We start from the raw sequence: 12,996 nt of genomic DNA, 5'->3' as shown, positions 1-12,996 counted from the left end.
CTGCGCTCCGCCTCCGCCCGGACCAGCCAATAGGAATCCCCAGCTTGGGCCTCCGCCCTACCCGGACCACGCGGGAGCGGGGTCAATAAAACTACATTTCCCGACTCACCTGTGCGCTCCTCGTGGCCAATCGGCGCCCGGAGTTCGGAGCTTGGGGGCGGAGCCGGATGCATAGGCCACCCCATTGGCTAGGGGCGGCTTAGAAGAGCCGGAACCCGGGAGAGAGAGAAGCGAAATGACATTTCCTCTTTAAATAGCTGGAGCCCGGGCCCCGTCGAGAAATGGCCGCGTCGGCAGGTGGGTCGTGTGGTGGCTTGGGAGGTGTGGAGGGGAGGTGGGCCGGGGACGAGGCTCAGGCTGCGAGCTGAGGCGGTGGCGATGAGGAGCCGGAGCGAAGGATGGAGAGGTGGACAGGGATGAGGGGAGGGAGGATGAATGGCGCGGAGGGAGGTGGGCGGTCCGGCCGGACAGGGATGGGGAGGCCGGGTACCGGCCGCCGCTCCGACCTGTTCGCAAGGCGGTTGAGGGGGTACTGGCGGCCGCCATCCATCGAGCTTCCCTCGTGAGGCTCCTGCCCTTCGCTCTCAGCTGGGACGTTCTGGCTGTCGGCGGAGTCGCCGCAGACACCTCGCCTGTTCTGCCCGCACGGTCCCTCTGCGAGCACGGGGCTTCGAGCTCGCCGGGCTCCCAGAGGAGCAGGCTGGTGTGTGAACTTGCATCGCAGCTCGCTCTTTCCCAGATCCTACCTCGCGGTCCCACTGAGGGTGTCTGTGTACATATATGCATTTCTGTAGCGGGGGAAAAACAAGCCAAGCGAGAAACAAACAACTCCCCGCCCCATCCCACACACACCAAGGAAAAAAAAAAAAAAAAAAAACCCAAACCAAAAAACAAAAAATAAAACCCGCGACGCCGAAACTGGCTCCGAACTTCTTGTGGTTGTACGATTTTTCTCCTCCTAGATTTAAGTAAGTCTTCCCCAACACCGAATGTGATTCCATCTTCAGACACAGCCAACGATGCCATGGACCCCTTCCATGCTTGCAGTATTCTAAAGCAACTCAAAACAATGTACGATGAAGGACAGCTGACAGACATTGTAGTGGAAGTGGATCACGGGAAAACATTTTCCTGTCATAGAAACGTTCTTGCTGCAATCAGCCCTTACTTCAGGTATGACGATGGTGGAAACCTCTATTGATATCCTCACCAAGTTCCCTTTCTCCCTCAGTATTGCCCACTTGACTTTTAGACTGAGATGCAAGAATGAGATGAAACCAATGCATTTGTTTCCTGAGAGTAAATAACATGCCCTATTTTATTAAGCGCACCCCGCCCCTTTTTTTATTTGACAAATTCTTCTAGAATTCAGGTGGTTGGTTTTTAAGTTAGTGAACATGTTTTTGTTTGTATGTTTCAGAAAAATCTAAAATTGCACTGCCCGATATGGCAGCCACTAGCCGCATGTGGCTATTTAAACTTCACTTACCTAAAATTAAATAAAATTAAAAATTCACTTCCTCACGTACACTAACCACATTTAAGGTGCTCAGGAGCCACCTGTAGGTAGTGGCGGCCACACTGTACAGCCCAGATACAGAACCTTTCCATTACTGAAAGTTTGGACAGTGCTAATCTGAAATTTGTTCCAAAAATTTATCCAGGATTTCTTTCGTGCACATTAACTCTTTTAGAGTTTAAAACAAATTACCCACTTAATGGATTGTTTTAATGCCCAGGGGATAAGAGCAGTGAAATGAAAATGAATGAAATACAGTTTCTATGTGTCTTAGGCCCCAGGCTAGTGATTATTTCTTAAGATTTCCGGAAGTTTGTTTTTTTTTTTTTTTCTTTTCCGGAAGTTATTTTTTTTCTATTTCGGTACGCGGACCTCTCACTGCTGTGGCCTCTCCCGCCGCGGAGCACAGGCTCCGGACACGCAGGCCCAGCGGCTATGGTTCACGGACCCAGCCGCTCCGCGGCACGCAGGATCCTCCCGGACCGGGGCACAAACCCGTGTCCCCTGCATCGTCAGGTGGACTCTCAACCACTGTGCCACCAGGGAAGCCCCGGAAGTATTTTTAAGCTAAGTTTTCATTTTCATTTATATTCATCTTTATACATCATAAAACTTTGTAAAGTAAAATTTCAAAACTTCGGTCTAAAAAATAATTTCATACTCTAAGATCAGTGATAAAGGCAGTTTCCTGTTTAACTTCTCCTTTTGCTTAAGTGCTCACTTTAAGCCTTTCTGTATTCAGAAATGGTGCATGAAATGATTGTGAAATAATTTTCTCAACCTTTATAGGGCATATAGCAGTGTAGTGTTCCAGACGCTGGTTTCTGGTTCCTCTTTCTCAGAATACTGTGTTAAATATAGTCACTTAAGTTTGCTGCTTGTGATGTAACCATTTAGACTTACGTAGGGTAGGTCATTGGACTATTAGGTATTAACCATAATGAGGCAGTGAGCTGGAAAGAAAAAAGAAGAAACAGGTATACACAGAAGGTATGAAGTTGGGCCTCTAATGGAAACTGCTGGTGAGATTTATTTATCTAGGCTATCCATTAGATATGGTTAGGTCATTTATGTGTTTAAATATTTGTCACAATTACTGCTTATCAAGCTCTGGGCAGGGCTCACTCTACATACATTACTTTATGTAATCTTTACAATCCTGTCTCTACATAGTTGTTATTCCCATTTTACGTGTGAAAAAACTGAGGCTCAAGGAGGTTAAGTGACCTGCCTAAATCATCTATCTAACTAGTAAGTGGCAGAGGCTGGGTTTGATTCCAGAGCCAGGCTTCTTAGTCACTGTACGACTTTTTAGGAACAAGGGTGGGTTCTCTTTAAAGTTTAATATACAGAAGTGTTCATTGTATATTAGATTTGAATAGTAAAAAGAAATAAAGTGAAGATGTCTATATCTCACTGTAGTTCTATATTCTGGCTTATATCATTTAACGATCATACTTACTTAAAATTAAGTTTTGAAGACCTGACAAATCACTTGGAAAGAAGTATGCTACAGTAGATTTTCTTAATTTCCAAGCAGTTAAGGAAATGCTTGAAAAACTTTCTAAGCATAAGGTATGTGAATTCAAATGAAGATATTTGGCTAGAAGACTTAAGGATTAGGTTCTTCTCTCTTGCTACAGCTGTTTGTACAGAACTTTTTTTTTTTTTTTTTTTTTTTTTCGGTACATGGGCCTCTCACTGTTGTGGCCTCTCCCGTTGCGGAGCACAGGCTCCAGATGCGCAGGCTCAGCAGCCATGGCTCACGGGCCCAGCCGCTCCGCGGCATGTGGGATCTTCCCAAACCGGGGCATGAACCCGTGTCCCCTGCATCGGCAGGCGGACTCTCAACCACTACGCCGCCAGGGAAGCCCCAGAACTTTCTTGGTACCATTGTTGCTCCTATGTGAGTTGTAGAAAGTCATACTTAATAGTTTCTAAGTCTTGCATCACTGGTGGAAGAATAGAATAGCTTGAAATCTGGCCTGGCTGTTTCCTGCTCCCAGTGACTTGTCAGAAGTAAAATTCGTATGATTAATAGAAACTTTTTGCTGCTCAGGGTTTTGTGTGGGGAAGTACTCCCACTTCATATCGAGTTTACATAAAGAGCCTATTAGAACAGAGGAGAACTTGAGTGTCACGCTGCTCCTGTGTGTGAGACCAGCTTATTCAAGTCAGTAGTAGCTCCCATGATAAAGGGCTATGTGGTAATGTTCTCCTTTGGGAGTTAATCTTTGCCTGATGAAGGGCTTTATTTTTCTTTTTAATTGGGAGCTGTATAACTGAGTTTTTCAGCACCTGAATTGAAAACAAGCTCATACAATGGTACATCTAGTTTCTAGTCATTTAAGAAAAAAAAGTCTGCATGATATTACACTTAAAATTTACATAGTAGAAGTAAAAATAGGACTCAAAGGACGGTTAGCCCAGGCAACAAGCTGGGTCCAGGTACCCTTGTATACCTCCAATATTCCATATTGCATTTTTGAATTAATTTCATGTTTCTGATGAAAACTTTAAAAGTGACTGGAAATCTTCCCATTCAAGGATCACACTTAAAAATAAAATAGGAGGGGTCTGGATCTGAATAATGGAGTTTATCAGCAGTGTTAGGTCGGTGTCTTCAACGGACATCTATTAAGCATCCTAGGGCACACAGTCCTTTTCTCAAGAGGATTTTAAAAGACCTTTTGATTTTATTTATTTATTTATTTATTTATTTTTTTGCGGTACGTGGGCCTCTCACTGCTGTGGCCTCTCCCGTTGCGGAGCACAGGCTCCAGACGCGCAGGCTCAGCGGCCATAGCTCACGGGCTCAGCCGCTCTGCGGCATGTGGGATCTTCCCGGACCGGGGCACGAACCCGCATCCCCTGCATCGGCAGGCGGACTCTCAACCACTGCACCACCAGGGAAGCCCTTGATTTTATTTTTTTTATTTAATTTTAAGAACAGCCTAGAAAGAAACCTTAAAGGAGGGAAAAGAAAGGCAAATGATGTTTATAAACGACTAGGACTTTAAATAAAGAGCCAGGCTTTTGGCTACTTAATGTTTTGGCCAAGAAAGTACCATAAATACACAGATAATTTAAAAGAAAAAAAAGAAAAGAAAAAAGCTTGGTCTCAAAGACAAAAGTTTGGAATTTTGAAAACCATTATCTTCTCCAAAGAATCAGTTAATTCTTAAACTCTCTTTAGAAGTAGGTATTATATTAACCCTACTGTAATCTTTATTTATATACAAATATATATAGGTAAAAATATGGTAACTTTGAGTCAAGCAAAAGTTTTCAAAATATCCAAGGATAAGTGAATTGATGTTCTTTATATTCTCTATGATCATTAAGGAAGCATTCAAAGGATAATTATTTTAAAAGTACATAGAAGTAGATAGAGTAGATAGAAAATATGAACTTCTGAAGAACATCTTGTTTTTCTAAGTTGAAATTTTTAAAAATATGTTTTGAGCACAGGTTGCCTTGTAAATTTCCACTGGGTCATGAGACCCAGTCTCTATATGCTAATGTGTCACATTGACACTCTATGGGTATTCTTAAACTTTCTGACTGACCTGGTGATTGAAGATCTCAAGTCCCTAAGGCATCTTGACCAGAAGCCTCGATTGGGCTCCAAGGGAAATAAGATGTCCTGGAATATTCCATGCCACCTTCCGGTGTGCTTTAATTAGGTATACTCTCCTTTTCTCAGAGTTGGCACAAAGTGGACTGACTGGGCCTGAGAATAGGGTTTTTTAAGATTAGCCAGACCAAATTCTTCTGCTAGATGATCAACTTTTATCTGCTTTCCTGATATTTAGGATATCGGGAAACACATTAGGAAATATTTTACTGTTTCAAAATGTTGTCTTTGTGGTAACTTTATGTTTTTAAAAATTTGCCACAATAATTTTTATTTATAGCACACATAAATTCACCACTCTTTCCTTCCTAGATCCATGTTCACTAGCGGCCTTACAGAAAGCACTCAAAAAGAAGTTCGAATCGTCGGTGTTGAAGCTGAGTCGATGGATTTAGTGTTGAACTATGCCTATACCTCCAGAGTTGTTCTGACAGAGGCCAATGTTCAAGCCTTGTTCACTGCAGCTAGCATCTTCCAGATTCCCTCCATCCAGGACCAATGTGCTAAGTACATGATCAGTCATTTGGACCCACAGAATTCTATTGGAGTCTTCATCTTTGCTGATCATTATGGTCATCAGGAACTCGGAGATCGATCTAAAGAATACATTCGTAAAAAGTTCCTGTGTGTCACCAAAGAACAAGAGTTTCTTCAGTTGACGAAAGACCAACTGATAAGTATCCTAGACAGTGACGACTTAAACGTAGACCGGGAAGAGCATGTTTATGAGAGCATTGTAAGGTGGTTTGAACACGAACAGAATGAAAGAGAAGTGCACCTTCCAGAAATTTTTGCCAAATGCATACGTTTTCCTCTGATGGAAGACACCTTTATAGAGAAAATTCCACCTCAGTTTGCACAGGCTATAGCCAAAAGCTATGTGGAAAAGGGACCATCCAGTACCAATGGCTGTACACAGAGACTTGGAATGACTGCATCGGAAATGATCATATGTTTTGATGCTGCCCACAAACACTCAGGAAAGAAGCAAACAGTGCCTTGTCTAGATATATTCACAGGAAGAGTGTTCAAACTATGCAAACCACCAAATGATCTAAGAGAAGTTGGGATTCTCGTATCACCAGATAATGATATTTACATAGCAGGAGGGTACAGGCCAAGCAGTAGTGAGGTCTCCATCGACCACAAGGCAGAAAATGATTTCTGGATGTATGACCATTCCACTAATAGGTGGCTATCCAAACCATCCTTGCTTCGAGCCAGAATAGGCTGCAAACTGGTGTATTGCTGTGGTAAGATGTATGCAATCGGAGGGCGAGTTTATGAAGGCGATGGGAGAAACTCGCTAAAATCTGTGGAGTGCTACGACAGCAGAGAGAATTGCTGGACGACCGTTTGTGCCATGCCTGTTGCTATGGAGTTTCATAATGCTGTGGAGTACAAAGAGAAGATCTATGTTTTACAGGGTAGGTGCCTAAGTGATTTAGTTCTTCATGAAAGGGTAACAGGTCAAATTGTGGTTCACCCACTCATAGTAAAACATAAGTTGTTTCTGTTCATTGAGGAATGCCTCTGGCTTTCTTATCATAAACTATTTGTTGGACCAGTCTGTTTTTTAAAAGACCAGTAAAGAAAATACACTTTTCAATCAGAAAAGGCAGGTTCCTAAAATGATCCTGTGTTTTATGTTCTTACTGTGTTTTGACATCATGCGGAATAAGTATTTTTGAAAATATTTTTTCATAAATAATAGTTCAGGATTTGGGAAAAACTCAGAGCCATTTTTAAGACTTCAAACAAGAAAGCAAGTTTGATACATGACATTTTTGCTCTTCAGTAATATATAATCAAGAAATGTAGCAACTACTTTTCTTATGGAACTTACTGGATTAGTTTAAAAGAGAAAAAAGAACAAAGCATCAACTGCAGTTGTACTATTCAGTTGCCAAAGAATTTTGTATAAGCCTTACGATCGCAAAGGTTATGAAACTTAATTACAAAGAGTTTTCAATTACAGTCTTCAAGATTTTAATTTCACTGCAGTTGATGCTGTCATCCATAACATTGTTTTCAGTTTTTTTCACTGAAAAACTTTGAGATGTCTCCTTTTTCTTACTGTTAACATTATGAGAGGGACGATAATATACTTAGCTTAAAAATTTTTGTTTAAACGATTGAAGACTATTACCCTGGCAAAGATGATCTAGTAGAAGTAGAAAGAGGAACTTAGTAAGAGCAAGTAAGATATTTGATTCAAGGTTCTGATTTGTGCTAATGTTTTCCTTGTGTTTGAATTCTTATCTTAGTTGCTTGAATGCTGAATGCAGTGTTGACAGTACCAACATCCTTATTCTTCTTTTGTGTTTCTTAACTGCTTATATATAAATGTTTTCCTTACACTGACTACTCAAATAAAACAAGGAAAAGGGGGCAACTTCTGTGTAGACACACGTGATTTTTTAGGTCGTTTCCCATTCTTTTTTTTTTTTTTTAAATATTCTTTGCTCTAATCCTTTATCCAGCTTAAAATTTCCTAGAAATGCCTAAACCCATATGTTTAAACTTCAATGTAAAGTTAATTCTCCAGAGGGAGTAGTACTCTCTAGTGCCTTATTTTAGTTGACTAGAAGCATGGACATGATTTAGGTTTGCTGGTCTTGCCAAAAAATGGAGTACCTGAATGGATGTAAAATCGATCAAGTGTGGTTGAATAGGTTATATCATCCAATATGATGAAGCTCTCTCTTTATATATTTTGGTTTTACTGGCTAACCAGTTAGTTGATAGAGATAGAATTAATTAGATGACTCCCAAAGGGAATGTAAAGGTTGTGTATTAATGTAAATACTAAGGCAAAGTAACAATGAATTAATAGAATTTTAGGGCTGGAATGAACATTGTTTAATCTGAGATCGTATTTTATAAAAGAGAAATCTGAGGCACTGAGGGTTTTCTTAATTGCCCACCACTGGTTTTAATTTATTAAGAAGACTTTAGATTTTAAAAATCAACTTTTAAAATGTATTATCTTTCCTTTTTATAAGAAATTTTTAGAGAGGTAGTACATGGTAGAAAGTGCTAATTCCTGTCTTTATTAAGAATCCTGTTATATGTTAGTCAATAAGCATACATAATATGCAGGCAAAAGCTAGGACTTTAACAAGCTTTTTGTGAAAAATTAAAATTACAGCATCACTTTTATTAAGTAGGCAGTTATATTTGTTGATAGGAGTTAACCTAGTTCAGAACAGTTTTCAAGGGGAAGCTCGACCTAGAAGTAGGTACTTATAATCTAAACAAAGCCTCTTTATATAAATAAACTTGACATGAATAGTCAGAAGCTTATGCTCTACTGTCAGTGGCTACCGGAGTATCATTTAATCTGTTCATAAAGGATTCAGATTTTCATATCAAGGATTTTATACAAATGTCATAATTACCAAGCTCTTGTAAATCTTCACTAGTTTAATTCCTTTAGACATTTTTTGTATTGCACTCTGACTCAGCACACCCTTTCATTGTCAAAATAGAATTGAAACTGACTCATAGTCAATTCTCATAAATAATGTGCGTGTTTTCTATCATCTTAAGGTCATGTTTTCTCCTCTTGAGTATTTGTCTTTGCATTACACCAACGCTAAAGTGAACACATTAGTGGCCCATAGATACAAATCTGAACAATTCTATGTACCATCTTCTAATTAAATAATTAGTACTTAAATTTATAGTGGCTTACTCATGATTGAAGCTATATACATATTTTCATACATATTTTCATCTTACTGGTTAACCATTAATGTTTTTTTTTTAGAGCTGGCTTCAAATAAATTTTCTGAAATACCCAATTGGAGAGAGTAAATGAAACCAAGCTCTTAACTGTTATACTGCCATCAAGCCAAACTAATGCCTCATACTTCCCCATTTTGAACACCCCAATTCACGTTCACTCTAATACTATGTTATGTTGTGCATGGAATGAAGATGTTTTAAGCTACCATAATATTTAATGTATCTATGGAGATTATAAAAGAAATGTTTTAGAAAGTAAAATATTTGGAAAATTATACCTTTGGGTCTTCAACATACAACCAAAAAGAGACATGTAAATGTACATATTATTGTTTTTTCTTTTTTTTTTTCCCCCCCTTTTTCTTTCTTTAGGAGAATTTTTCCTCTTCTATGAGCCTCAGAAAGACTACTGGGGTTTCTTAACCCCCATGACTGTGCCTAGAATCCAGGGCTTAGCAGCTGTATACAAGAACTCTATCTACTACATAGCTGGAACCTGTGGAAATCATCAGCGGATGTTTACTGTAGAAGCCTATGATATTGAGCTCAATAAATGGACTCGTAAGAAGGACTTTCCTTGTGATGAGTCCATAAACCCATACCTTAAACTGGTACTTTTCCAGAACAAACTCCATTTATTTGTTCGAGCTACTCAAGTGACCGTTGAAGAACATGTCTTCAGAACCAGCAGAAAAAATTCTCTTTACCAATATGATGACATCACTGACCAATGGATGAAAGTGTATGAGACCCCAGATCGGCTCTGGGACCTTGGCCGGCATTTTGAATGTGCTGTTGCTAAACTCTATCCTCAGTGTCTTCAGAAAGTACTTTAATGAATGGCAGGCCTTAGTGAGCTCACTGGCACCTTGTGCTCGAGGAAACTTGGTCTTTCAATGATACGAGAAGTGCTGTCAGTATTTAAGAAAGCTGAGAGGGTTTATACATGGAGATGGGTGCTCTTAAAGATGAGCGTAGGGAGGGATTTCTTTTCATCCTTGTGATGTTTTCATTTCAGTAAGCAAAAGGTAACAAAGTGCAATTATCAGCATTTTTCTTTTCTGGTATAAACGTAATCACATCATTCTAGAATTTTGTGATGAATAGTCACTGAGATACCAGATGAATCAACAACTATGCACTCTTAGAAGAGTGGTTAGGGTATTATGGGTTAGAGACATCCAAAATAGTTTGATGTGACTTTTTATTTTAAATACGGGTAAAAATCTGAGGCAATATCACTAGGACTTTAGCTGTGACCTCTCTACCCCAGAGACGCACTAACTGAGATCCTCATTCTGAATATATGTATATTTGTGTACTGTTTTCAAGTGTACTGGATTTAAATGTGTTCTGTTATTAGAGTAAATTGAAGGAAAACCAGATCAGTCTCAGAAAGAGCTTTTAGTTTGATTGTTTTATATTTCCCATGTTGCTTTAAGTTAAGCTAAAGTTTTAAAGTAGCAGTTTTCCGTTGACAGTTTTTTCAAGTGCTAACACTGTCTCATTTTTTTAAATCCTGAAAAGGGCTCAAAATCACAGGTGGCTGGTGCTAGTATAAGTTAATTCATGTGTATAGTTAGGTAGATTTAAATTGTCTGAGCCTATGCTTACCTTTCAAACTGGTATGTTAGTTTCATGGCCATTGTCCTTTACCTGTTGAACTCTTGTGATTTCACAGGGTTCTCTACTAGCATGATGGCAAGGTATGGCCAGTTATTGGTCTAACTGGATTCAATCTTAGAATAGTGAAAAGAATATTACACTCATTTTGCACTAACATGGGCCATTTTGTCGCCTAACCCCCTTTCCTATCCTCTACCTGTCCATTCAGTATCAGTACAATGAAAGGTAACTTATTTCTCTTCTGCACAGAGCGTAATGTGAAGTTTTACTCCTATTTTTAAAATTCTGTTTTCCAGAAACATAAAACTCCTGCAGTAGTCTCATTTAATGGCTTTTACGTTACCTATAACAAATAAAACCTCATTTTTTTAAAATTTTTGCACTTAACAGTTATGAATAATTTTGCATTGAAAACCTTGTTCTAGCTGAAGGTGATTGAGGAGGAAAAGAGTGAGTGAATAGAACCATAGCATTATAGGTACTAAACAGTTTTTCATATTTAACTGATGAATTTCTAACAGTTAGCTAGAAATATTAACAGAGGACAAATCAACTCATGTGTTATACATAAGGCAGTTATTTGGATCAGTAACTTATTTTTTACTCTGCCTGGAATAATTAATAAAGGATATAAGTATAGTCCAGAGTCTGTCCTTAACTGGAACATTTTGATTCTGTTAAAACAAACTGGCATGGTTTGTATTAAAAACTCTTGCACAAATGGTAATGTGATACTGTGAAACAAATTTAAAACATTGCCTCTTTGCATCACATACCTCGTTTTTCAGAAACTTTCCAAACTGCTTGTCGTAGCCCTCTACAAGTAGGGAACGTTTCCTGAAGCCGAATTTAAAGTGGACAGCATTTAGAGAATTCACATTTTAAAATCTAGTCTTGGGAAGCTGGATACGTGCTGTCTTCTTGCTGGCCTTGGTAGTGTGTCTATAATCTCCTTATCGACTTTGTCAACTAATCACCTATGTTTTTTCTCCCCATTTTTTCTTTGTCTTCCTGCTGGTTTGGGGCTATTTCTGTGAGCATTTTGAAGCATCTTTACTGTGCTGCAATGCAAAGGGAGGAAAAAAACAAAGCCAAGTTTTACAAGAGATGTTCATGTAATTTATTTTTGAAAGCTTTGTTGCATATCTAAGACTTCCTGCCGCTTTTTGACAATCTCCTGTATTTATTTAGAAGAACGTGTTACTTGAAACCATGACATTAGAATACTGAGTTAATTTACAATGTGCCCGTGTGATGCATAGGAGTACAGCGTACTGTGGTTAATTCTGCAGCCGATTTATTCTCTTGATCTGCGCAACAGTTGATCCTTTTGCTATATTGAGGGTGTGGTCTAAGTATAGTGTGTCAACGCCAAGGTTTAGAATTTGCTATGGAAGTAGGATATATATTGAATTTTGTATGGAGAACTATTTGTTTAAATTATACAGCTGGGATATTTTGCCACTTTTCAAATGATTTCAGAAGAGGTCCTAGAAAACTAAGATTAGTAATATGCGTGGATCTTTGTTTAGATATTTAAGGTACACTTGCATAGTATGATGAGACTATAAGTAAAAGGCCCAGTGGGTACTACAGAATTAAAATATGGGGTGACAGATGCCAGTCCCACTTGACCTTTGTTTTTGCATTTGAAGAAAGTATGTAGCACTTTCCTATATAGTTTTTACACACTGAAAACTGGACGTGGTATAACTATGTTATAGGAAAGTAGAAATTGTATTCTTTATTTTCCATCTTTGTTTTCTGTTATCCTACAAAGTTGAAGCTTAAGCGTCAAGCTGGTTTCATTGGTGCATGAGAAAAAGTGGACGTGACCTGCAAGGAATCAGATTCCCTACGTGAGGCAGTTTAAAATGGCATTAAATGTTCAGTGCTCAGGTATGTAGTAAGTACTGTAGTCCTTTGGGGGCAAACGTGTAGATATTTTTAAACATTTTGCCATAATTGCACAAGGTTTTGCATTTTTATCTGATGGCATTGTTTCTTATAATAAAACCTTTTCTGACTGAAAACTTCCATTGTCGTAAATTGACCTCTGACTATTGAGTTTTGCAGAATTAAAACTGGGTGAAAATCATGAAATACCTTACATCAGGAGTAGAAGGAGAAGATTTTATTCTATCAAATGCCTGGTCTGCAGTACAAAATGAACTAGTTAAGGTCACCTTATATAATGCTCTTGAAATTCTAAAGCAAGCTCACTCATATCGGTAGCTCCTTTGTTAAGTTGGTTCTGCCCACAAGTCTTCGTATCCCACTCCTCTCTCTCACAATTCATGTCTAATCCATCAGAAAATCCTGTTGCCTCTTCCTTCAAAATACACCTAGACTCTGACCACATACCACTTGCACCGCTATCACCCTAGTCTAAACTAGCCTACTCTGTCTGCCTTAATGCTGTGCCACTGAACTGGTCTCCTTTCAGTCACCTTTGACCCCTTGG

At 39.1% G+C, this 12,996-nt stretch overlaps 1 protein-coding gene across 3 annotated transcripts; it reads left to right on the top strand.

Annotated features, from left to right (window-relative positions):
• Window positions 1-229: 229 nt before the first annotated feature.
• KBTBD8 (kelch repeat and BTB domain containing 8) lies at window positions 230-12,553 on the top strand. Of its 3 annotated transcripts, none has more exons than XM_024747061.1 (4): window positions 230-297; window positions 1,008-1,173; window positions 5,469-6,583; window positions 9,279-12,553. In XM_024747061.1, the coding sequence occupies exons 1-4, from the start codon at window positions 282-284 to the stop codon at window positions 9,740-9,742; spliced, it is 1,761 nt and encodes a 586-aa protein (XP_024602829.1). In that variant the 5' UTR covers window positions 230-281; the 3' UTR covers window positions 9,743-12,553. The 3 variants fall into 3 exon arrangements, with proteins under 3 accessions (XP_024602829.1, XP_024602830.1, XP_024602828.1); XM_024747060.1 differs by having other exon boundaries at window positions 265-297; window positions 963-1,173; XM_024747062.1 differs by lacking the exon at window positions 1,008-1,173 and having other exon boundaries at window positions 264-297.
• Window positions 12,554-12,996: the final 443 nt, after the last annotated feature.

Source organism: Neophocaena asiaeorientalis, unplaced genomic scaffold, assembly GCF_003031525.2.
Source record: "Neophocaena asiaeorientalis asiaeorientalis breed wild unplaced genomic scaffold, Neophocaena_asiaeorientalis_V1.1 scaffold130, whole genome shotgun sequence".
Lineage (NCBI taxonomy): Eukaryota > Metazoa > Chordata > Mammalia > Artiodactyla > Phocoenidae > Neophocaena > Neophocaena asiaeorientalis.
The sequence above is the reverse complement of the archived record's forward strand: the minus strand, read 5'-3'. Positions and strand labels throughout refer to the sequence as shown.

Excerpts from the sequence above, each read along its gene's own strand:
- KBTBD8 (XM_024747060.1), top strand. Across the intron at positions 1,174-5,468 it reads GCAATCAGCCCTTACTTCAG|ATCCATGTTCACTAGCGGCC; the intron begins GTATGACGATGG and ends TTTCCTTCCTAG. Across the intron at positions 6,584-9,278 it reads GAAGATCTATGTTTTACAGG|GAGAATTTTTCCTCTTCTAT; the intron begins GTAGGTGCCTAA and ends TTCTTTCTTTAG.